We start from the raw sequence: 26,194 nt of genomic DNA, 5'->3' as shown, positions 1-26,194 counted from the left end.
GCGTGAGGAGGAAGTTGGCTGCTCGCATACCAACAAAAACGTTCGAGAAGTCTTTTAGGAGACAATCCAGAGAGATATCTCCCGCACTCCTTCTGCTAACAGCATCGGGAATTACCGTGCGCGCGCAGCTGCGAGCGATGAGTAACTTCCTCGCGTGGATTCCCCGAATTTCCTCTCCCCTACACCTCACACTCTCCCCTTTCTCCTTCCCCCGGCCTCAACAAGGGACTCGATGGAGGGGCGGCGGGGTGGAAACTCGCTCAACATACAAGTATATACTGGAGCCCGATGGTGAGGAGGCGCCAGTTTCCAGTCGTGGGTGACGCCGAGCGGTCATCCTTCACGAGTGTTCACACCGACTGATCGACGTCTCAATTCGTCGGCGGGATCGAGAGAGACTATCTTTAGCTTACTTCCGAGGGCAACCCAGACGAACCCGCGTGCTTGGAGTTTTGCAGCTTTCGAGTGTGTGACTTCGAAGAAGAGAAAGAAAATAGCAGGTAGGTACCATCACGCTTCGTGTTCGGTGACCCTCAATCGATCGTCGTCCCTTCGCAGGTTCCAAATCTGCGCGGATTTGGGGTAGTTCAGTGAATTTCTTCGGCGGATTCGTTCTGGAATTGGCAGCGTCGCGTTGAGAAGGTGAAAATAGGGCCGCGGAGGTGGAAAGAATGTGTACATAAATCTATTTTTCCCCGAGATGAGTATCTATCCAAGAGTTTGATTAAAATGCATTGAATAGTAGTCAGAGCCGGTTTGCACTGGTGATGATCATTCCAGTATTTCGTGCAATAACAAGGTTGTTAGGTACTAAAAATAACTGAAAGATTTAGTGAAATTATGGCAACTCAATTCGTTACAAGGATTGGCTTTTATGGATTCGACTCATTATGGACCCTTTCAATGCGGACAGATTTTTTAATAGTCACCCACCTGGGTGGGGGTTTTGAATATGTGACAAAATATTTTTTTATTTTTGGTGGATCATATTGTTATTTAGAGAAATTAAGAAAAAAAAGTTTACTCTTCGCTTAATTATTTCAATAAGTATTGTTAAAATCAATTCGCCAAGATGCTTTTTTCATGTAATAAAATTGAAAAAAATAGTTACCTACCTGTTTTTTCATTATTGAACACATTTGATTTCAACTTCTCCCGTTTTTAACTTCTTTATCATAATAAATCTCAGCAATTCCTTTCGGTTTGATCTTACAGTTCCTAATGCACCCGTTTCCACCGTATTAAAAAAATCACACAGCTCAGGACTGCTGTAATAATTGTCCAGATATATCAAATAACCTTTATTCAGAAAATTTTCTGAAAGTGCATGCAAAATCCGCGAGAGCTTGGCAAAATGTCGCACATCCACTCCTCCCACACAACTAATGAGTTCCGTATCTTTCCATGTGTATGAGTACAGTATTATATTCCAAATATATCTACTCTTTACTTCACAAAGTTTGAATAATTCAATGCCAAAACGTGACCTCCTACCCTAGTTGACCTTTCCTAAGTAATAAACATTCATCGATAGAAATACCTCCCTCAGGAATGTAGCTCTCTTAAAATTTTCTTTTGAAATGTCGAAAAAAGGCTTTATTTGGAACAATTGGGGGGTTACGGACCTGGTGTCACTGAACTATTCATTATCTGCAAAATGCAGAAAACTCAAGAGGAGAAAAAACCTTTTCTCACTCATCATTTCATAAAAAAATGGGGGTTTCCAAGAGCCGGTCGCGAGTAAAATAACTACAAATAGAGTGGGCTTACGTTTAATACCCAGCAACAAAATCATTGCAAAAAACAAATTCATTTCCTCCCCGCTGGTGTCAACCTCTTAATCGCGGCTTCTCCTTTTCATTTTCTGCGGAAAATTTTAAATCTTTAATTTTTTGCTCGGGATGCAAATTTTTCTGATGCGCAATGTAGTTACATATGTCGTCATTGGTAAGTTATTCAAATATGTCGCCCGAGTAATTTTTATTGACCAGATCACCTTTTGCTCCAGCCTTAAATCTGGCTGGGAATCTAGATCTTGGAGTTCCTATTTCAACCCAAATACTGGAATATGATGGCATAGTATCGCAATTCTCTTCATCGCCATCCGCCACTTCACTCTCTGTTTCGATCTCAGAAACCATGCTGCTCTCCCTATGGTGCCGGCAATCGTTCCAACGGACACATTAGAGAGTTCCTCCTCCGATTGCGAGCTGCTTTCACCAACACTTTCCTCTTCTTCACTAAGCTCCAACATTATGTATATTTATAAAATCACCAGACAGTGCAGGTGCTCTCTTAGCCATTTTACGGATAACTTAGACTATGGGCTAAAAATTATAAACTATACCCTTAACCAAATTCTATGAAAGAGGCAAATTTGACAAATAGTATTCTAAAAGTTACAAGAATAACGCTAACGAAGAATTATATGAAAAAGTCACGCAATCACTAAAAGGAAGTTTCCAAAACTCAAAAACCAGACCGGAGTATCACAAAGTGGTGCCTAGTGATGGGTAACACACGTCTATCTTCTACAAGGAAGATACAAAACTCAGAATGATAAAGCAAAATAAAACACGAAAAGCACTACCACAGTCTAATTTCCACTCAAATGAATCCACAGAAAATTCTAATGTTCGAAGTACTTCCGTAATTATTTTCTCGAAAGTAATCCGAAGGAACACCAAAAAATCACGGTAATTCACCAAGGATACATACCAAGACTAAAGCCACTTTCGTAAGAAAAGTGACCAAGGGTGAGTGAAAGAAAAAATAACGTATGGGGTTCCTTTGTTGCGAAAAGACCATAAACTTTTCGCGAAAGTAAAGAACGCGTCTACTGCTAACACCGCCGAGTTTTAAAAAATTGCACTAGATGGCAGAAGCATGCTCACTATAGATCCGAAAGAACCGGGAAAAATCATTTTATATGGCGCGTCTATAGACCCCCATTAAATGTGTGAATTTACAAGGACTCTTCATAATATTTCATGGAATCACAGCATACTTAACTCCACGATTTTTTCTATTTTCAATTCTTTTCTCTTTGCTTTAAATCAACGTTTAACTCCCTCAAGCTTGAAAAACATCCTTCAACGCCGATACTTGAAATCTGTTATCATAGATTTCTCCTCGCTCAAATTATTAAACTGCTGCTCTTTGAGGAGTATAAGTAATTCAAAGGCAATATTTAACTTTTCGTGAAAATCTTCAATGATGGAATACCAACGATTGAATTATTGTGGAACTCAGCGTGACTACAATACGTATACCAGGTGCATAGAAATTTAAAACTTTAAAATAAACCGAAGGTCTTTTATCTAACTGATGTAAAACTAACCAATCAGGATGAGGAGCAAGTCTTCTTCCCTATCCTACCCCTATACCCCAAAAAATACACAGGTTTAAAGGTTCCCAATGTCGTCACCTTGATTTGAATCCGGTTAGCGGTCAATCGTCAGGCCTCCACGTAGACGAAAGAAATAAAATGTTTTCTACTAATTTTAGGTTAATTCAAAACACTGTTAAGATCTTAGCCTGAGTATGTAGCTTTTTAAACAGTATCTTACAACTACCGATTTTATTTTGCGTAAAAATATGGTTCAATATAAAATATATATTTTCATGAATTGAATGATATAAATATGAAATTATTATGCTTTCGTTGATGAATTTAAATACTCATCAACGGAATACTCAACATTCACAATACAACGAAACATCAATACTCATACGTTTTTGAACTCAATGCCGAGAACTCACTTCTTCCGAGAGGGAAACCCAGGGAAAAATGGATCTTGTTAGTGAAAGTTTACGATCACCTGTACAAAGCAATGCTTATCGACGGATGACAGCATATCGTAGAGATGTATTACGCGCAGTGATCCTTTGCCAGGTTGTAGAAATGGGTTGAAGTTGGCGACTCATGGCTCGTTGACGTATGTTAGCTCTTAGGGGGGTAAGTAAACGAGGAAAATGTGGCGGACAGGTGGTGAAGAGGAGGAAAAGGCCTCGGTCCGTGGAGGTCACGGAGGGAGCCCTGCGGGAATCGCCCTCGTTGGCTGACCGATAATGAGCAGCCCTTAACCAATGCACAGTCCGATATCGTGACTCTCACGCCCTACCTGCCTCTAAAGATGAATTAAGCGATGTATATATTTCAGTCAATGAAATCGGGATGTTCAATATAGGATGCAAGCTAGGTGCTGAAATCTCTTAATGTGATCCAATTCCATTTTCGACAGTCGATTTTTATCATGCGCAAATACTTTGTTTTGTTTTCTTCAAAGTCAGTGTTTACGATTGAACACAAACATTCAGGAGTCGTCGTGTTAGATTCCATTCATAGTTCTGACAAGGAAACGGCTGACGTACTAGGAAGCAGTGTTGATTGCCAGGCGTTTGAAATCCTGCCAAAGAAAAAGAGAAATCTGGGCGAAGATTAATTTCACAGGAGAACGTTAGGAAAATATGACTGCAGTTCTGGTGTTTCGACGCACTTAACTGCTGGATAAAGCTATTAGTCGTTGCATGAATAATTCTTGAATATTATAAATACACTCACACTACTTATTGTCCTCTTTTTGAGTTCTTGGGGATTCTCTCTTCCACGAGGACATTTTTTTCTGGTGAAAACAAGAGAAATGAATTCCTACGAAAACAATTCAGATTCCATTCCCACCATTTCCAGTCTCTTAAAGCACTCATGCTCATCTGTGATTGGGTAGTTGCATCGGTTGGAAAATAGGTATTATGACAATTATGTTTTCGGTACTTAAAAATATAATTCAATTTATGTATTAGATTCCCTTATTATGCGATACAGTTTTGGGTTTCATGAATTCAGTACTGAACTTGTCGTGTAAAATGGCCTTTTTCCCTTTGGAGCGACCGTTTCTGCCATTGGAATTGCTAGGAGTGATTCAAAGAGAGCTTCACAGATGTCACTTTGCACACAAACTTAATTTTCAAAGAACTGTGGGAAATGGCTCAGCAGTTACTTTAACGGAGTCATCCATGGCTGTGTATTGTTTGTGCATGAATTGCTGGTGACCTAACCTCCCCGCCACACGCCCCTGCGGCGCTTTGCGGGGTGTTGTGAGGAGTAGATGTAGATCCGCTGATGTGCACTGAAATTCAGGGAATTTACAGTATAAAAATCATTTGTTGATTACAGTTGTAGCACTTTCTTTGTTGTTATTTTCCACCACGAAGAGGAGTTACTCCTAAAATGGGGTTTCCGTATTGTTTGTATTACGTATACACTATACAATTACCTTTAAAATAGAATTGAAACTGGCATCCGCACTTGGATCCTTCAATTCTATTTCTTCAATTCGTCCTGGCTATGCGTAATATCGATGTATCCCAGTTTGGAATCGAATTCGACCGTAAAATCGAATCTTTAATTTACCATGAAAATTGACTGATCAGGCGATTCATTAGGAGAAATAAAGAATATTCGATGGATAGAGAGTGAAATTCTAATCGCGAAATCGATATGATTTCTGTTCGTTTAGCTTCGTTTCTCCGTTAGCCATTTCACAACAGGAAAAAAGTTCAATGCTTGATAAAATTCACGAATTCAGCTGATTGTTTTTTGGGAAAGCTTTCTTTCGTAGCGATAGTAGTCGTTTTTTTACGAGTATGAACTTTACATGTTATTAACAATACGAGATATTAAAGGAAATGTGATACTCCTTTCCCCTTCGCTTTCAAACAGACCGGAAAAACATTAAATAGAAGTCAGATGCAATAATAATAATTCTGAAATGAATTACTTATATCGTTTCGATTCTTATATTATGTAATCAGAAAAGGCTGAAACTGTAGCGAGTACGTGTCGTGCAAATCTCGGCGTATTAGTAAGATAGGGATTAAAAGAAGAGATGAAAGGGAACATAACTGGGACTTCACATGAAGAACGACGGAAGGTAGCTAATGAATTCAAAAATTCGCAACCCCCGTCGATATGATAATCGACTCTGTGACTCACGTAAACCAACCCATTCAAATTCTCAAAAATTAGAGGAGAGACGACTTTATTACGAGGACGTGCTTTCCGGCGCTATTTATTCTAAAGAATTCCTAAGTTTTAAAAATATCGTTCTCATTTTCGGTATGTTTTTAAACCCAATCGTATACTTTATTTACCTTGCCTTTACCTTCCGCTCTTTTACATCACATTTCCACAAGAATAGGATAAAACTGATGTCCACTGCCTTCTCCTTCGTTAATTTTGCTGGTAGTTGTAAAGGAGTTTTGGCTAAATTGATTAAAGCATTGTTAATTGAAGTAAGAACTAGGATATGTTGATCACCATGGCCACCATTACAGGTGATGCTTCTAAGTCCCCTATACATTTCCTTCCTGGGACAAGGATGATTGAACCAGCTAGTTCAGTAGATATACTCATCTGGAATTCTGACATGAGTAAATGATTTCATTTTTTGAGGATCTTTCGGAAACTGTGATAAAAGATTCCCATAATGTCACCGTTATCGAGAACATCGATTGAAAAAACTTCAATATTTCAAAGAAAATTTCTCCATTGCCACGAGTGTGCCCCACGCGTGCTTCTATAGGGACGTGATTTCCAAGGGGACCATGTTGGGCTCAGGGACGACACTCCTCGGCAAATAGCCCGACCCGTAACATTTAACAATAGTCGGAGAAACACGTGAGGGCGGTCAGTGATCTGGTCATTCCCCAATGGCGTCCTCTGACTACTGCGAAACAAAGGTTCATTTCTTTCGCTGGTGCATCGCTTTACGGTGTACTTCTTGGACAATTGTGACAGGCAAGTATACATTAGTGTTATTACGAGCAGAAGCAGAAATCGAGTTAGGGCAGTTTATCTACAAATGGACCCAGTCATTAGAAACTATTCCTAGCTCTGACTAATACAACATAAAATATCTATAAACACCATATTACATATTGAATTAATTCTTTTTTTAGCTCTACATATGTTCTCCCTCCCTTAATTCCACCTAAGATGCCTATTCTTTTCACCCCCTCTTTAACTCTTCTCCAATATTATCTCCTTTATTACCATCTTTGCCATCCCCCCTTGTCTCTCAAAATCTCCTGCATCCAATTGCCCTGCTTTCTTCAAATTTCCCCCAAAATGATCTCTCTCTTTCCATCTTATGCCTGAAACTTCATAACGTCTCTGAAGATAAATAAAATCGAACGCTTCAAAAACTAAAAACTCTATATTATGTCGCTTTGTTTACAATGAATATATCATAGGAGTAATATACTTTACTATTTGTTAAATTCTAGTTTTAGGCAACTGATTTGGGTTAATATATCACCGCTACCTCCCTTGAATCAGCGAATGAAATGGAGTTTTGGCGTCTGAATGAATCCCATTACGTGGCTTAACGCCGAGTCAGAAAACAAATCAAGGCGTCTGCCATCGATTCATATCACTTTCACGCTGCACTTGAGCTTAGATGGTAGATATATAATATAACGATACAAATAGTCGCCATTTCGCACAAAGACTATCGAACTAAAACTTCAATTACCACTCAGAAGGCCGTTGAAGTAATGCACTGCATTTGTTGCCCGAATGCCAGCTCTACAGCGTTTACTGATAACAAAACAGGTTTGGAATATTATTTCATCGTCGAAAGTTTACCAGGATAAAAAGGGAAACTGATAGTAAGGTAATCTAAATTGCCTACAGCCTTTTCCGCCTGAAAACTTGATGGCGCAATCCACTCGCCAAATACCGGATAAGGGAAGTGGTTGGTTAAACGATACGCTTCAAAATACATTTATGGATACATGTATACTCTTTTTTCTTGAATCAACAATTTTTCATCAATATGGCAAAAATAGTTAAACGATTCTTTGTTAAAACGAAGTGTATATTACGGACAATTACTTACGAATGTTTTAAGCTAGGTTTTTTTATCAATGTCGTCTAAAAATATTCTATGGGCGTCGTTTTGTCGAAAAATTGATTCTCCAGAAGACAATTTAACTATTCCATAAAATATATGAGATATTACTAAAGCTAATCAATTTTTACAATGCAGCAATTTCCTGAAATTGTTGCATTGTAATGCACAGTTAGTGAATGACTCCTTTAAAAGTTACTGTCGCGGTATCCTTCGCAGTTTTCTGGAACCAATCAAAGATGTTAACTGCTAGTCGAGATGAAAAGAAAATACTATCAAGTAACACCTGTATCTGTGCTTTACTAGGTTATGGAGGGGATAAAATACCTCTCAAAGTATTATTTAATGTTTGGAGAAGAGTTTTTTGATGTATTAAGACCGGTTTATCTGTTTAACGAATGGATGGCAGGCATTATGTAACGGTGAAAAAGAAAACATGCCATTTACCGTCAGTAGCTTCTCGTATGGAATATTCAGTGATCATTTGAGAAATTTGATTTGAGAAATTCGAAAAATAAAGTTTAGAAAATTTGAGATAAGTATCCCGGTTCCTGGAAATATGCTTTGAAAGAGCACTAAAAGTCACGTATTCAAAACGAAATCGGGGATGGGATTCCGTGGCGGTTGGAAGACCCGGATGTAACATCAAGCGCACTCAATCGTGCATCGTTCCGTGCGCAATAGAAGTGATTATTCAAGTCTCGTTCTATGCAACGTTAGGTCGGCGTCAACATAAGTGAGATATACTGCTGAGCAGAGAGGTTCAAGGATTCGTTCTGCCCTCTTGCACAAGTCACTATCACGGCGCAAATAGAATACAATACCTCGCACGTTAGAACACATCTACCACATACAGAATTCTTCCTCACGTTGCCGATGTGGTCGCCTTAGAGGGGGCACATGGATGACCATCGCTAGCGCGTCAACACCCGAAAGCCACGTTAACACCATTCTCGAATCGCTGTGAAACTCTAATTATCTGCGACTCTTCCTCTCTTCCAAATCACGGCTGAGGGCAATAGAACGGAAGAGATATAATAGGAGTGAAAGAGAAGGAGAAAATTCCAATTACTCATTAAATCTCATTTAAGTCTGCGATGTCTGGTCTCTCTACGTCCCCAACCATCATCTACTGTATCAAAAATTTATTCCCAGTTTAGGTATTATTCCAAGTCCACCTCCAAATACGGCATTAAGAATTTATTTGAATTTTACAAAATAGTATCATTTAGAAAAATGTTACACCCCGAATGTATGAATGGTGTCGTTCGAATCAATCAGCCTGTTTGCTAGTGTACACAGAGCCGAAGCCACATACTTACATGAAATTCTCCCGTGGGAATCTAAGACAACTGCTCCGGTCATTAGTTTATGGTGGTCGGTTACGAATGTTTGTCCAACAGAACTTTTTCTAAGCCAACGATAAACACTACGGGCCAGACCATGGAATCTCCGCTCCCCCCCCCCCTCAATTCTGGCAGACTTTTGCAAATGGTTTACTTTGAAAAAAAGTCACTCTCCTGAAACCATCAATTCACCAAATACATGCGTATATTGCTGGTATAGATAAGAGGACGATGTTTTACTGGAGCTCTAACGACGAGACAATTGTCTCTCGTCGTTAGAGCTCTATATACACGAGCTCTAATGACGAGACGATTGTACAGTTTTTCAACAGATTGAATTCGCTGTTTCGTGGTAGAGTTAATTTGTAAAAGCATCGAACGGAGGAAGGGACCGTTCGCTTTTCCTTTGCACATTAGTGAGTTTCAATTCATTGATACCTGCCTACCTTGGGCACGTGAGGAGGACTGGCGTGATCGCCTTGAAGGAGACGATGGGTGCAAGACATACGGACCCGCGGAATGGGTAGTGGGGCAGGGGAGGATAGATGGAGGACGGCAGCGAGCGGAGGGTACCTTGGCAGTGACCGTGGTAGTTGCTAACTTGTGAAGGGTCGATTTCGGATAAGACCGTTCCCTCGAGTGCGATTTATTTGAAGATGATCATAGGAAGCAAAATCTGCCCGCATTGGTGAAATTAAATTAACTGTGCCACCAATCTATTGGCAAGGATTATTTGCATAAGGTTCTGCCATAAATGAAGGAGCTAGAAAATACAAATACCGTTTTTTGAATGGGAATTTAAGGGGATACGAGTGAGGACAGATTGGTGGGAGAATTGAGAGAAAAATTGCATTAGATATAGTAGAAGCGTTGAAAAAGAGGCGGGAATCGATGGCATGCACCTCAAATAAAGACGTAAAGAAATGGTGAAGGGGAGTTTTAAAATTTTGGTCGTTTAGGCAAGAGGACAATTGCAGATCCAAAAAATATAATGGACGGAAAGAAAAACAAAGGGTGAAACTATAGGCATTTTAGAAGGAATTATGTCGTATGAAATTAATGTAGAGATAAAGAATTAGAACTGTATTATGCTGTATGGACTTAAAGGATTATTTCTGTCACACTAACTAGGGCTTAGTGCTCTGTAGTGCCAAGGTCCATCTAAAACTTACCCTAAGTCAATATTCTAATGTCAATTAAAACAAGCTACTAAGGTTAATTTCTTTCACGTAACTATCATCGTTCATCATATGGAAACAGCATCATGACAATTAGGAATTACGAGGACACACGAAGAATCTTTTTAACATTTCCGTGTGGGATAGCCGCTCATTTTCTAGAGAATTCTCAAAAGTTTCCCAATTTTTATTCTGAGTGCTTTGATCAGATTTTTAGGATAATCCTTCACCTCTTTGCTTGACATTGGTAACGCCCAAGTATGTCAAACATTAGTTTACGGTTTAAGCCAGGTTCTGAAAGCGCGATGACCTGAGACGAAAGTGAAACTAAATCTCGCCACTAGAAGGAATATCTGGATTCGTACTTCTTCGTATGTTGCCACCTCGTGCGTTGCTTTAGGTGATAATAGTTTCGCTTCCTCTCCTGGAAGTTTCTTAAGATCGAAGTGATTTGCAGGACGTTTTTGCCGGTATACATATATTGGACTCCGGGCGAACTGATGGGTTGATCGTTGCAATGCTACCTGTTTGTTCGACGGTTCTATGACTTTTTTCTGGCCTAGTCTTTTTATTATCCCATACGCCACATGTTGGGTTGGTATGGAGAAGAGAGAGAAACTGCTATCACCTGAAAAAAGCGTACTAGACGGCAATCCCGGAAGGAGCCAGAATCCAACAACGAGACGTCTCGGTAGCCAAAAGATCAACTTAGGAACATCGTTCGCACCGGATACTCCAATTTCGTGTACTTAATTTATCCATTCCCCAATTAAAGCATCAAATTCCAAAGATTATAAAAAATTCCGGATCTATTCTCAAATCTTTGATGAAGTTTGGTTTTTTCTTAACTTTTCCCCGGCTGAGAATACACCTTGGCGTGACAATCGCGGCTGTCTACGCAACATTTAGTGTATGACTGATTGTGTGTCTTCTTTACATTTATTTTGAGCAGGAATCCGACCGGGAGAGTGACAGAGAGAGAAAGAAGAGATGGACACGGAAGAGTTCCGCAAGGCGGGGAAGGAGATGGTGGACTATATCTGCGACTACATGGAGTCCATCGGCACCAAGCGAAATGTGACGCCGTCCGTTGAGCCCGGGTACCTGAAGCGCCTGATCCCCAAGGAAGCCCCGGAGAATCCCGAGCCATGGGACAACATCATATCCGACATCGAGTCCAAGATAATGCCCGGGGTAGGTTTCAACTCGTGGGGCTGCGCTTGATAATTTGGTGCACCTACAACCGTGGGTTGAAGTGCTGAAAATAGTTGTAAAAGGATGATTGTTCGACTTGAGTGGAGGAGATGTCTTAAATTTAAGTGGGATAATTATTTAACATGAAACGTAGTCGTAAGGTGAATTAATCTCGCAATAAATGGGTGAAATCTGAATTGAATCAAAACTACATTCTGCTAAATAGAAAAAAAAACAAATCAGTTCGACATAATCGAAAGAATTAGCTTCAATTTAAACTGTCAAATTTTGACGCACTCATTTTAAATAAATGAGTCAAGTCATAAGTCGGGTGTCTTTCTTATAATATGGATTGCAAATATGAGCTCCTGAAAATTTGCTTCGCTAATTTTAAAAATAAGTTGAAAATTCAAATAAATTATTTCATGCATCAAGGTAATTGATAAAGAAGTTGAAAGCTTCAGAAAAATGCCTTAAAAATTTTGGCAAAAATTTTGTTTTCTAATGCGAAGCCACTTTCCCGTTTTTCATTTAGTATAAGCCATCCATCGCAAGTGTACGACTGTCGTAAAATTGTCTTGTGCGCCTTGCTGCTAAAAAGAAACAAGTTTGATGCATGATACGCTAATTGCAATAAACTTGCCAACTCATCACTTTGACTTCGTCTCCGCAGGTGACCCACTGGCAGCACCCTCGCTTCCACGCCTATTTCCCCTCCGGAAACTCCTACCCTTCCATCCTGGGCGACCTGCTCGCCAACGCAATCGGCTGCATCGGATTCTCGTGGGTAAGAATGCAAACAATCCACGTGTAATTTTACATGCACATTATCCCCTGCCTCTCAAAGGGAGAATTTCCCTGCGGAAAATGATAACTTAGCCTCTTGATGTTCCCCAACAGGCCGCCAGTCCAGTTTGCCAGGAGCTGGAAACGATCGTCCTAGATTGGTTCGGTGAGTAAAAGCCCTGTCGAACAACACACCCAAACTCTGTTCAATGAGCTATATCAAATAAATGAGCAACGTTTTCAGTTCCCATGCTCTCTTTCAATATACGTACTTCTGACTAGCTTAAAAACCATAGCACAAATACCCCTAGCTTTGACGTAGCTTCCGTGGGCGTTACTGATTCGTATGGAGGGGAGAAAGGGAGTATGGGAGAGAAGCTGAAAGTTGCAGCAAACTGAGACATTCCTTAAACACTCCTTGAGGGCAGTGCTTTGCCGTGAAACACGATCATTGTATAGCTTTCCTACACACTACCATGACGAAAATCAAAATTCCTATTCAGCTCTTATGAAACTCGGAGTGAATTTTTTTTCGCTGAACCTGCTCTCCCCGTTATCTCGCGCTTGAAATTAGAAAATAGGAAGAGGCACACGAATCCAAAAACGGATGACATCCCCCCGTGCTTATTTAAAATACGAATCTGGATAAGCAAATGGCGTTAGAAGTAAAATTACCACTTTACATTTGGAACATAAAGTGCATAGTGGGCCTCAAGTGATCCAACGAAAGGAGTTTATGTTATACGGGGATCCCACTATTGTTTTTCTACCGCAATGGTAAATTAATCGTGGAACTACTTATTTCGAGGGATTCAGGTGAATTCAAATGCATGGTTGTGCCACAGACGCTATTTATTCCAAGTTAATCGCCCGACTTGGAATTTTAAAAATATGTAGACTCCATGCTTTGGACACGACTCATATATACTTCTTTAGGAGATAAATAAATCTGGATAACTTGAGTCCATTGAATCGTAACCATACTATACCCTTTTCCAGTACCACTTATCTAGAGCATCTTGGCAAGGGTCTGAAAATCACGGCTTCTGTGAAACATTTTCCGAATCGTGAAGGGATTCGCCACGTGAAAGCAGCAAAGTGCCAACTGATAGGCTGTCTCTTTACCTTGTTTGACATATATTTCTCCGGTGCATTTTATTTTGGGTCTTCTCATTGGTTTTTCAATTTCATCTTTACATAAACCCAATCAATAAACCGATGAGAAAATATTGGAGAAGCAAAAATGAAGAGACAGAAATAGTGTTTCAGTTGCATTAAAAATCCTGTAAATCGTATTTTTGAGTGATTATTACGTGTCTCTCAGATTTCTGTGTCCATCTCACTAATCTCTTAAAGTGATTGCATTGCCAACAGGCCACTGGTCTTATTATTCTTACCATGTTATGCATTTGTTGATGTTTTCTTCTCATACGGTTAAGAATACCAATAAAAAAACAACCAAGGTTCCAATAATATAATCTCACTTCTTCTATTCGCAGGAAAAGCCATTGGCCTACCCAAAAAGTTCCTCTCCTGCGAGGAGGGATCTAAGGGCGGCGGGGTAATACAGGTGAGTTTCCTTAAGGATAGATCACATTCCATATCTCATAAGAAACAACCAAACCGGGTGGAATGTAAAAGAATATTTTTGTTATCCCACCTATTTGATTAAAAACAACATTTTAATTAATAAAGTAACAATTCCACCTTGGACAATTTTACAGCATACCATTTTAACACCCTTGTATTCAGATCAGCCCCAGAATATTCGGGGTTACCGTCAATAGCATTAAAGTTGAGGCAGATCCTTGTTACAAATACATAATGACACATTGCACCTTAATCTTAATGTTTATACTTTGGTGTTTTTAGTCGAGAAAAATTGTATCCAATTTTAGTTAGTAATCACTTGAACAGTGGACAAAGAGTGAAAATGCATTGCTGTGTAAACACTCTTTTAAACGTACGCAAGCAGTTTTTGAAACTAAAAAATAACACAAAACATCAAGATAAACATTATTGTGATCCAGGTAGAAAAAAACCCCTCATGGCAACTGCTGGAATTGTTATATTAAATGTGAATTAACTTGCACGTGACAGGAAACTGTATTTGTTTACTCACACTCGAGGGGACGTCTGACCCTCTCCAGTGAACAACTATTAATAGCGTTGATTCTATATTAAAAATCGAGGTTACAGTTAATTTACCAAGTAGTGATCGATTTCGCTGGAACTTAAAATGACTCCTAAGCCTCTCAAGCATGATTTTAACGTAATAGAAACATTAATTTTCCTTGAAGTGGGAATTACAGCGACGCAATGTTCACCGTGGTTTTCACAAAATGACTTTTCCAGGGTTCAGCAAGCGACTGCATCCTTGTATCCATGTTGGCAGCCAGGGCCGAGGCGCTGAGACGACTCAAAGAAGAGGCGGGTATAGTTGAGGACGAGAACGATGACGGGGCACATGATAGTCAACTGCTAACAAAGCTGGTGGCCTACTGCTCCCAGGAGGCGCACTCTTGCGTCGAGAAGGCGGCCAAGATCTGTCTCGTCAAGCTGAGGATCCTCGAGCCCGAAGACGGAAATTCTATCAGCGCTGGCCAGCTGCATAAGGTAAGCTCCTCGACTTCTTTATGCTCTACCACTTTAGTGGCAAGCGCTTACTTGTCCTGTTAAAACCAATCTGTCCTCATATCTTTTCCAGACGAAATGTGAAATAAAGAGTACAATTGTATGCGTCAACATGATCCATAATATTTCTTTCAATATTTTTCATATTTATTAATAGCTTATTTTTCATTCATCTTACTTCACGGTTTTCAAAGTTAATTCCCTGGTTAGGCGTAAGGGATAAAGGAAGGGTTGCAGTTTAAACATATTGAAGTTAATTATATAGCATACATATCCATCATAATAAATTAGAGAGCTCCGCAAAAGTTGGCGCTGCATTCACAACTGAATCGACCATAGTTTCGACAACTTGTGTAATTATCATGGTTTATGAAAATAGTCTTGGATAATGGCACATGGTCATTTGAATTGAAAAATATGGAGCAGATATTTACAAAGATATTTACAGATGTTCTATCATTATGGTTATTAATAATGGTCAATAAACTATACCCAACGTAGTACCTTAGTACAAAGTAAAATGCATAGTTTTCTGCTCCCAAGTATACATGTAAAATGTGCAGATTGAGTGTTTGACTTAAGGCAAATTTAATATCTGGTGAGGAATGATTTGAAAGAAAACTGAACAATTGGACAGGAATATTCTATGCTAAAATTAGAACCATAATTTTGGGGTTAACCGGTTGGGACGCTTGGATTGTCTCACTGGCTCAGCCACCAATGTCTACTTTGACCTAATTTATAACAAGGAGACAAATGGACCCAACATTTACTATCTCACGGAAGAAATAGCAATGCTTACATAAACATCTGTGGTGGATATGGCCATGTAACAAAATCTAGGATCAACTCGTTACCCTCAGTGAGTCGATCAGGGCGTAATTTTTGGGCATATTAATGCGAGTGAGACTGAAAGCATGATTTCTACGAAACCGGGTGGAATAAACAACAGGACAAAGATCTTTGACGAAGTCATGGGACAAAAGAAGTGGACAGGTCTCCCTCATTGCCTCAGTGGAGCCCTCAGGGCACACTAAAATGTTAACGTTTCCCCGCTCTACCAATAGGAGTAGAAAACAGTAGCTAGGATGACTTGAGGTCTTAAATGTACATTAGTGTATATTATTGATTATCCCAAGATCCTAAGCACCCCTAAGCAAATTATCGCTCCAAAACACCTGACCAACCATTGAGCCTGAGCACGCCTTCTGAGGTGATTGAAATTCGGTAGATTTGGAAATCGATTTTTGTCCTCCCCAAATACTGTAAAAATGTAACCTGTGTAACTATTTTTCACGTGTTCGAAGAAAAGTACGAACTCTCAGCCTCTTTCGACCCTCTGAAAACATATGCTAAGCCGGGTGGAAGATGGTCGCGGCGGGTAGGGGCGACCATATACCACCTCTTTACACTGATGGACTACTCTTTGCGTGCTTTCCAGGCTATGGAAGAGGACATGGAGGAGGGGCTCACGCCTTTCTTTTTCTCGGCCACCTTCGGCTCCACCTCCACCTGCTCCTTCGACTGTCTCTCTGAGGTGGGACCTGTGTGCCAGCGCTTCGGTGTCTGGATGCACGTGGACGGCGCCTACGCCGGCAACGCCATGATCTGCCCCGAGTTCAAGTACCTGCTCGAGGGCATAGAATACGCCTCCTCCTTCAACACCAACCCCAACAAGTGGCTGCTGACCAGCTTTGACTGTTCCACCATGTGGGTCGACGACCGCTTCAAGTTCACGCGGGCCATGGTTGTTGACCCCCTGTACCTCCAGCACAGTCACGACAACGAGGTCATCGACTATCGGCACTGGGGTATCCCCCTCAGCCGGAGGTTCCGGTCGCTCAAGTTGTGGTTCGTCATCCGCAGCTACGGTCTCGAGGGCCTCCGGGCTTACATCAGGAACCACTGCGATCTGGCGAAGAGGTTCGAGGCGTTGGTGAAATCGGATCAGAGGTTCGAGGTCTGCAATGAAGTCAAGGTAAGATGCACCAATTGACGGATTATGACACTCGTGGGTCAAAATTAAATATTATCCTGTGAGATGAAGAAATAATTTCTTGTTTGAGCAATTATCGCATACACTTATATAAATATGCATAGATAAGTGCATACGTTGATTTCGTATTGACAAGGGACAATTTGAAATCTCAGTTACGAGACCATTATGAAGTCTTTTGAAAACACACAAAAACGTTAACAGAAAACAGCAAAAGCATAATAACAGTAAATAGAAAGCTGTAAAAAAAGGCTTCTTTGTTGGAATAAGTTATTCCTCATTCTGTGTTTGGATTTTTCTGGCGGCTAATTCTTTGGAATATCTTCTATTACCGTATTACTGAGCCCTTTAGATTAGTTAGAGTGAAAAATTACTCAAGTTTATTTTATTTTGAAACTTAAATGTTGAATGGTTTTCACTCTTTTAACTAGGCGGTGACCCAGTTTTTTTAAAAGTGTTCCCTACGGTCTCGTCCAAGAAAAGAACTTTGCTCATTTAAAACTATCTAATAAATCCTATTAAAACAAACGGTTTTATTTGGCAATTAAATCACTTTCATTGCCGTAACAGTTTGCCACAATTTTGGAGCAGATAAATACTACCTACTCCAGTTACTCGCATTTACCAAGGAGTACGTACATTTTTATTTATTTCAATCGGAAAAAACCTGTTATGCCATCAACGTTGTCTTCTTCCAGTCATATATTAGTTTGTAAATAATTATAACCCAAAAACAGGTTATATTTGCATTTAAATATCGTCCAGTCGTAAGTGCCCCAGCATTTTATTACTTAATCAATGAACACGCGTTAAGACATATACCCATGAAAAAGGCTTAGGTAATCAATGTCATGAAATTACTTCCCACGTATGGCATTCAAGAAATTCGCCGATTTGAGAAATTTATTGGAATGGTCTTAAGTAGAAACCAGTAAGTTATCAATTGGTCGACGTCTTTCACTCGAAAAATAAGGATACGCACAGTTTCTGAGGTATATCAATTGAAATTCACTCATTTTCAAACAGCAATTTAATTATCCACTTAAATATAGCTACATTTTCAAAAGTGGTTGGACAGAAGGACCAATTTCAAAACAAAATTCATGACAAAATATTTGATTATCAAAAAAAACCTCAGGTTCAGTTTGATCAGAATGCAACGAGATCGCGCGAAAAACATCATTTAGACCCCTCTCCCCCTTGTGTCATACATTTTCCAAAGCTATTCTTCTTTTTCCCTTAGAGCAATATCCGAATTTGCTAATCTAGAACGATTGATAGGCTAAATCATTGCCGTTCCATAGCAAAAGAAATGGGACCAGGCAATTTAAATTTCATTACGCGTGGCCGTGTCATTTGTGTCTCCAAACGTACTTGCATATCGTTCCTATGTTCTTTGTCGCCTTATTAAAAGCTATTACGGTTTATGGTTAGCCTCCCAAAAAGTGGCCGCGGATTCAATTTTGTGCGCGGAAGGATAACCCAAGTGCGTTAATGGTCAGCAAAAAAATTTGTCAGGCGTTCTTTTAGTTTATGTTGCACCATGGGAATATATCCACTCCAGAATTTAATTATTTTAATCGTGTAAAATTGGAATCAAAAAAGTATGTCTCTTTTCAAGCAGAGGTAGGATGGGAGATATGCGTATTTTCTATGCGTCGAACCTTGATTTTCCTTCAAGTGAGAAGAGGGATAAGTAGTTAGTTCCGTTAGGCGTGCCCTCATGCACTAAGTTGCGTCATCTCTCACAACGCCATCCCCGGTTGGGTAAAAAAGTCAACATCTTCTCGATTATTTGCGCTTCCATTCCGTCAGAGCCTCTTCAGAAAACTGGCGGCAAGTCCAGAGTCAAGCTTGAGAATCTAGTCTTTAAAGAGTTCCTTTCATAAAGTCAACAAATAATTGTCGGTCATCTCTTATTACCATTATTTTCCCATTAATGAACAGCAATGTCGTCTCACAGATTGCAGTCAGAATCTACACATTATTCCATTCGAAATATTTCTACTAAAACTAACCTGTAAAAAGACTAGTAATATTTGCAGTGGGAAAAATATGCATTAATTTGAAACGGATTGGTGAGTTGTGGTCACTTTTATAATTTTCATGGGATAAGGGTATTGATTGCGTTACTTGTACGAAGTATTCGATATTATATTTTGCTATAAGTAACAGGTACACCTACTTAAAAATACTCTTCTTCATCAGGAGTCGTGTTCATAGCCTTCTTAATTAAGTTAAAACTTAATACTAAGTTAATCGCGGTCTTAATTATAAAATTTGAAAAAAAATATGCCTTATCCCTGGTCTGAATGCCACGCATTTACCCAGATATGTATACATTGGAACTTCGGCATTTAGAATTGCTTCAAGATGTAGAAATTTTAATTCAAGAAGAATTTATTTGACCCAGATCAGTACAATTAATTATGCGAGGCGACGTGTCATATACATTAGTAATACTTTTTGTCGTTACGTTTGAGTAAATGTAAAGTGAAAAACTTGAGTTCCTTCAGATAAAAGAACATTTTGAATATTTATGTATCCAAGACTTTTTTGCGTATTTAATCAAATGGGTTAGTAAAAAATATTGATGAAAATCTGTGGATGATGGTAATGGTATCTACGAGTGAAAACAAAATAAATAAGCAAAGAAAACAGGAAATAGTTGCGACCTTATAAGTTTCGACTGAATTTCTTTTAATTTAGAATTCATTAATGCTTTTTGTTATTTAAACCCAGTGACATTAATTTTAATGACCATTATTAAATGGATGCAAACTTCGTGCCCGATGTGATTTTCGGTGATTAGGTGGAGAAATGTTTTTAAGAATTAGGGGAATATTAAATTTAGACCTATCGACTCACAGGACAGTTTCAGCGGAAGCCAAATGTGGCTGCGACGTGTTTCCACCATCACATTCTTCTTTGTTCCTCCTTACACAATGGTTTAATGCAATGGCGTTGATTGAATTGGTGTGATTTGAATTGAAATTAACTATTTCCCTTCTCCCCCCCCCCCCCACCAAACAGATGGGCCTGGTCTGCTTTCGTCTCAACGGGACGAACAAGATCAACCAGGATCTGTTGGACACCATCAACGACTCCGGGAAGCTTCACATGATCCCTTCCAAGACGAGGGGCAAATACTTCCTCAGGTTCTGCGTCGTCGCTGAGAAAGCCACGGAAGATGACATCGGTGAGTGTTGTTGGACAAAATGGAAAGGACCCAGCCACTCCACTTAACGAAGCGAAAGATATTCCATTCAGTAATTTCAGTCTTTTTTCCATAGTTGGACAAAAAATATCCTTTTTAACTAATTTTTCTTTTCAAGTCCCTTTTCGTTTGTCTATTGTCCTTTCGGCACTGGCCTATTGAGGAGTAAAGATGACGTAAGTGTTCAGATGCTTAACACAGTGGAATGGACAGTCATGTCATTTCTGCCGCAGGATTAGATATCTCTTGACGTTAAAATGTGCGCTTGCACGTTTCTCAGTAACTTTAGAAATCGTTCATGACTTTTTGAATTCGTATATCCCCATATGAAGAAATTCTCTCGATTAATTCTTTTACCTCGGTAGTTCTTACACCGATCAATGTTTTTATTTTCAGAATTTTTAATTTCAAATGAACGTTATCGTGTGGCTACTCAACTTATTTTTTAATTTATCGCTACCCAATGAAGCACTTCAAATGCCTCCCTCGTCAAATTATCTACATAGGCTCCCCACCCATTCCCTCGTTAAGTAAACGCATATAGTCGCCTATAGTCAGAACTTGGACCCAACCCTGATCAAATTACGATTCCGAAGCCTCACGGACCACCGCGGATGATTAATTACAAAACTGACGCGATCGTAACTTTTAACGGAGTCGTCCGCTAAATTTCCGTTACAATGAAACAATTTCGGAATGTAAAAATCATTTACATTGACCGGCATTCTAACCCGAATCCCTCGATGTCCCGCCGAGTACTTTAGTCAGTTAAGTTATCGAGGCGGGGAAGGCGGTTGGCAGTGATTCCCAGGAGATGCGTGGAATTCACTCAATTGGAGAAAACGGAAATGAAGTGTGCACAATCGATCCAGTAGGCCAAACCACATTTCCGAATTTATAGCGTTAAGCGACGCGAAGTATTCATGAACCTTGAGTACTTTTAGTTCAAGCGCTTTGTCATACAAAAAATTCTTTGTTTCCGCTCTTCCGAACCAAATTGAGATCCTTGTGTCACGGCAGTGTATTAGAGAGTGACAGAAAACAAAAAACAAACATTAAGTGACAGAAAAAAGGCTACTTGCTAAAATATGTGCGCCTGTTTCATTTACACGAATGAATTCGTAGCGTTCCACAAAGTAAATGCTATATTGGACTTATATTTTGTGCCAACGGGGATACGCGTTGGTTCCCAGTTTAATATTACCAATTGAGGAACCACGACATCCTCGACAACTTCAGCTAACGAGCGTTTGTGAAAGAAAACTTAACCTCCAATAATTTCCAGGAAAATTCATTTTGAGTCGTCTAGGTTGTTTCTCTTCACCAAAAAATGTCTTAGGTTTTCCTCCTGGGAGAAAAACATTGATTTAATAAGATTTCCTACGATTTAGCAGTCGAAGCATAGATTGCCCGAGTAAAAAGCAGTGTTCCTTGAAATTAATACTAACCTCTGCCTGGTAATGGCGGTTACGAATCGTTAATTGTAGACGCTTAAAGCCAAACGACATACCTGTGGGATCATTGAAAATAAGACGCATCCGCATTTTGAACGGCCATTGAGATCTTTACTTGAAATATGCGTGTAAACAGATTCAGCAAATCATGCTGGTCCCATTTCGAATCTTTCGTGGGTGTTAAGGTCCGTTAGTGGCTAAATTGGCACTCAAAAATTAAAGAGCTAATTCTGAGGAGGTGCGCAAGGATCCAAATACCCTTCGCCCCGATCCCTTCCAAAAGCCATCTACGCTAAAAGTAAGATTGCCATGAGAGGACTCACCAAATTTGTTGGTTTTTATCAGTGAGAGTGGATTTCCACAGGGGACAAACAAGAAAACATTCAAATTTAAATATTAGGTACAAATATTTGCGAGTTTAAAGCGGGTGACATCATGGAGATATGAGAGAAAGCGGAGAAATATTTACGCTGATGATTTAGGAATGGGAGGTAGGAGAGTGGGAAATATTAAACGCGAAGACAATCCACAGGCATACACGCAATTATTTCCTCAAGGCATTATAATGGCCCCATTATGTGGGGCCATTATAATTCACACGCGAAATTCCTTTGGCGAAAAATACGTATTCTCTTGCCCAAACTATGTTTGGTAAGTGTTCAAAAGATGCTCTTGTGTATTGAACCAAAAGTGTACAATTTATGGCCCGACTAATTTTCAAATGTAAAACTTCCTTTAAAAAAAGTTAAGTTTTGGTTATTTTATCAAAAAAAGCTCTTAGAGGATGGATTTAAAAAATTTGACATATTTTGATTTATGAAATATTTATATTGATTTGACATATTTATATTTCATATTATAAAATGATAGTTTGTCATTTTATAGTATTTTTGCATACATATGTTGGTTATCGCCAGCCGGTAATCGATTGTTTGTGTTCAGGTTCTACTTTTAAGTCTGGCTGCATTCACGTACGATCTTTTTATAAGTTGCCATTGTAGCAAGAAAACATTATCATTGTTATAATGACTTCATACATTTCCTCATAAATACGCCGAATCACTTCGGCTTGCCGTGGTCGACAAATGAAGACCGGCTTGAGAGAGATGTTTAACATTTTGCTGACGACTTTTTTCCTCCCTGCCTTTAGATCACGCGTGGTCGGTCATCACGTCAGTCGCCCAGGATCTCCTAGATTCCCTGTACATCGAGAACAAGGATATGCAGTACGTCAAGACCGACTCCCTGCCACCCAGGTCCGCTTCTCCCGTCTCTCCCGTCAAGAAGCCCTCAGAAGGCGGTGCCGAGCGGCCGCCCCTGTTACGCCGGCTCACTAGACAGTTCAGCTTCACGAAGAGCGTGTCCAGGGACGTGTTCCAGCGCTCCTTCTCCAGGAACAGCCTCCACGATGGCGTCTCGCCCATCGTGGTCCTCGACGAGGATGGGCAGCAGGAGAGTCAGGAGGACGTGTTCTTCGGCACGGCCATCAATGGACACACGAGCACCATCCTCGAGGAGAGCGTGCAGTGATTCTTTCTCGTTTCCTCCCCGTGATCACCCATTATTTTTCCATCCTTTCTCCACCACTGTCCAACTTAGAAAGTTCCTCACCGATCTCTATCGAACTGTCTCCGCGAGAGAAGTTTTCGCTTAAATGCCATCCCCGAAGTCTCATCTTCCCATCCGTCTCAATAGACAACCAGGTCAAGACATTCTAGTGGTTTCGTGTTGACCATACGGTCGCCTTAATCTACAACTCATCATTTAATTCGGTTCGAAGTGCCCGTGATCGATGAACACAACCCCCCACACACCTCTCCCCATGTTTATTGTGCTCTAATTGAACACCGGAGTAGAGTCAACACGTGGAATATACAGTCAAAAAGATATCACTCGCCTTCCCTTATCCTCCAAAATTTTAATATTCGTAAAATATAACTTCCAGTATGCATTTAGAACGAGGGTAAGTGTCTAAATAACTCGCAAAAATGGATAGAGGCAATAATGATCAAAGAAATTTCCTGATCTTTCACTTTGAAAAGAACCTTTCGATTCACTTTTCTGCATATTCACCTTGCACATATGGACTAATATCCCATATCTTTATAAGTCCTTGACAGCCGACAGTAAAGATGTATTTTGTTCGCAGCCAACGTGTAATCGCTAAGGCCTACAGCATCATCATTTTCAAAACGTCGACCACCCGAATGATTTTCTAGGGACTTGAAGAGATGAAAATCAGTGGGGGGATAAGTCGGAACTGTACGGTGGATGCTCCAATCGTTCTCAATGTATTATCGGTAACAGTTCCTGCGTTTGTATTGCTGACGTTTGCGACTCATTTCTTGACTAACCCTCGTACAACCGTCGCATTCCACGTAGCTCCAGTGTCCGGACGGCAGGGAGGAAAATACTTCCTCTCGTTTAATGTACATAATCAATTACACCGACAAGTTGAATCGAGGAGGACCTGAACTATTTGTCACCGAAGCATTTTGTATTGAATTTGTGAATTTTGGTTACTCTGTTCCCTCCGTGACCAAAGGCATGGACATCAAAATGAACAGAAATGCAGGAAAAACAAAAGACAGCGACAAAATGCGCGTAAATACGTAGGGGTTCAACAATATTTTTATGGATGATTTCAAAGACATGCTATGAAAAACGACCCGCCGTCTCCCGCAACATATAAAATTATCAGTATTATTTGTTAAACTTTTTATTTCATCTCAACGCATCCAATTTTTTCAATAATTTCTACGATCTTCATCAACAGATGCGAAGAGAGGGCATGGATCTGCCGACGATTAAGTTAATTTAATAGGTGTGTATTTATTTTTTACACCATATGAGCTTAACTGTAAATATTATATGCATTGTAAATATAATTAAATGTAAAATTAATTTATAAAATAAACATACCTAAATTCACTTCTTGGAATATTTTCATTTTTCTTAATAATAATGGTGTCTCAATCATTTTATATTGACACTATTATAGGTGTTGCGTATGCAAGTGATTCTTGTTTGTTTGACGTGCTTAATGGGTTCTGAATATCTACAATGACCCAACAGATATTTTTCTGACATGGTCCGCTAACTTGCTAGCTTGGGACGTCGCAAATTTGAAACAGATGGAAGAAGTGGGGGAAATTGTTTTGGATGATGTGAACTGTGCAAGTTTCCCGGCGGTTACTTTTGAAACGTTCCCTGCTGGGCAGCCAGCAAGAAGCTTCATTAGGGAAAACCCCTCCCCGTACCCTCTGTCGCTTTCCATTTCCCATCCTTAACACGCTGATATTCGGCAGCACGTTGCTACTCATCCAAGTTCAACAAAATTTTGGAAGAGCACGTTTGCTTTGGAATATTGTTCCCATAGTAGAAGTAGTTTCAGGGGAGCCGACCGACAACTGAGGTCATTTACGCCATTAGTGATGGATGGGAAATGGAGCGTGGAGGGAAAACCGGCGTCGGCATTAGCCTACTAAATGAAAGGCGCCAAGGGGTCCACATTTTAACGTCCCATCCGACGGGCGGCGAAATGACTCAACGTTCTCTCCCCAGAGCACCTCAATTAGGGATCGGAGTACCACTTAAAATATCTGCCGTCTCCAGGATTCGAACCTGGGCCCTCTGGGTGGGAAGCCAGTACGTTAGCCATCCCACCATCCCGATCCCTATTCTTCCCAAAAAAATATATAGTTCCCCAAGGCTAAATGCATTTACGAGTAATTATTACCACATGCACTCGTTATTTGGGGCCTTCACATTTTTGTGACTGCTAGAGATCTCTCAAGAAAATCTGATGAAAAGACATAGCAATATATCTTAGATCCGAAAGGGCAAACGAAATAGGAATGAAAACAAGAATTACAATGAGCAACTGGAAGAAAAAACGTATTAATTCCTTGTTATTGATTAAATAATACGAGAATATTATTTTTAAATCTTGCTTATTTAACCTTGACCCTTTAACTTTGGGTAGCCAGATGACAGGTTTAATCCATCAGGCTTAGTATACATAAAATGCCCCCTCTTAGAACAAGCCCAAACATTACCTGAGTTCCCCAATTAGGTGTGTACATATTCATTTGTCATTTCACCCTTGCGTAAAAATATTTCCTCACATAAATTATAGTCCACGATGGGATAATTGCTCTTGATTCATGTTCAATCGTAAGATCAGTAATTGTAACAATCTGTTCCCTGAAATAATAATCTTATGAATGCGTTATCCCTTCACCGGACCCGGACCCAGGACATGCATTTATCTGCGGTAATTTTACATCCAATCAAAGGCATGTGGTGAATAAAATGTTCATTAGAAAATAATATGTTTATTGGTAGCTATTTAAAAATACAGATGTTATAAATATGTATTGATTTATTATTATAAATAGATGACCTTAGCCATCGGTCGCATCCACGAACAACTGCTACGTGGGAAATATTTGAAGATAATTCTCATTAATGGAG

General features: G+C 39.8%; 1 protein-coding gene across 2 annotated transcripts; it reads left to right on the top strand.

Moving 5' to 3' along the window:
* Window positions 1-293: 293 nt before the first annotated feature.
* LOC139692574 (aromatic-L-amino-acid decarboxylase-like) lies at window positions 294-24,649 on the top strand. Of its 2 annotated transcripts, none has more exons than XM_071590821.1 (9): window positions 294-500; window positions 11,390-11,631; window positions 12,305-12,418; window positions 12,532-12,583; window positions 13,917-13,987; window positions 14,773-15,033; window positions 16,493-17,029; window positions 20,081-20,246; window positions 22,869-24,649. In XM_071590821.1, the coding sequence occupies exons 2-9, from the start codon at window positions 11,428-11,430 to the stop codon at window positions 23,246-23,248; spliced, it is 1,785 nt and encodes a 594-aa protein (XP_071446922.1). In that variant the 5' UTR covers window positions 294-500; window positions 11,390-11,427; the 3' UTR covers window positions 23,249-24,649. The 2 variants fall into 2 exon arrangements, with proteins under 2 accessions (XP_071446922.1, XP_071446921.1); XM_071590820.1 differs by having other exon boundaries at window positions 12,511-12,583.
* Window positions 24,650-26,194: the final 1,545 nt, after the last annotated feature.

The sequence above is a fragment of the Hetaerina americana genome, unplaced genomic scaffold (assembly GCF_022747635.1).
Source record: "Hetaerina americana unplaced genomic scaffold, ioHetAmer1.1.p SCAF_4, whole genome shotgun sequence".
NCBI lineage: Eukaryota > Metazoa > Arthropoda > Insecta > Odonata > Calopterygidae > Hetaerina > Hetaerina americana.
Note: the sequence above shows the minus strand (reverse complement) of the source record. Positions and strands in the feature narration are given on the sequence as shown.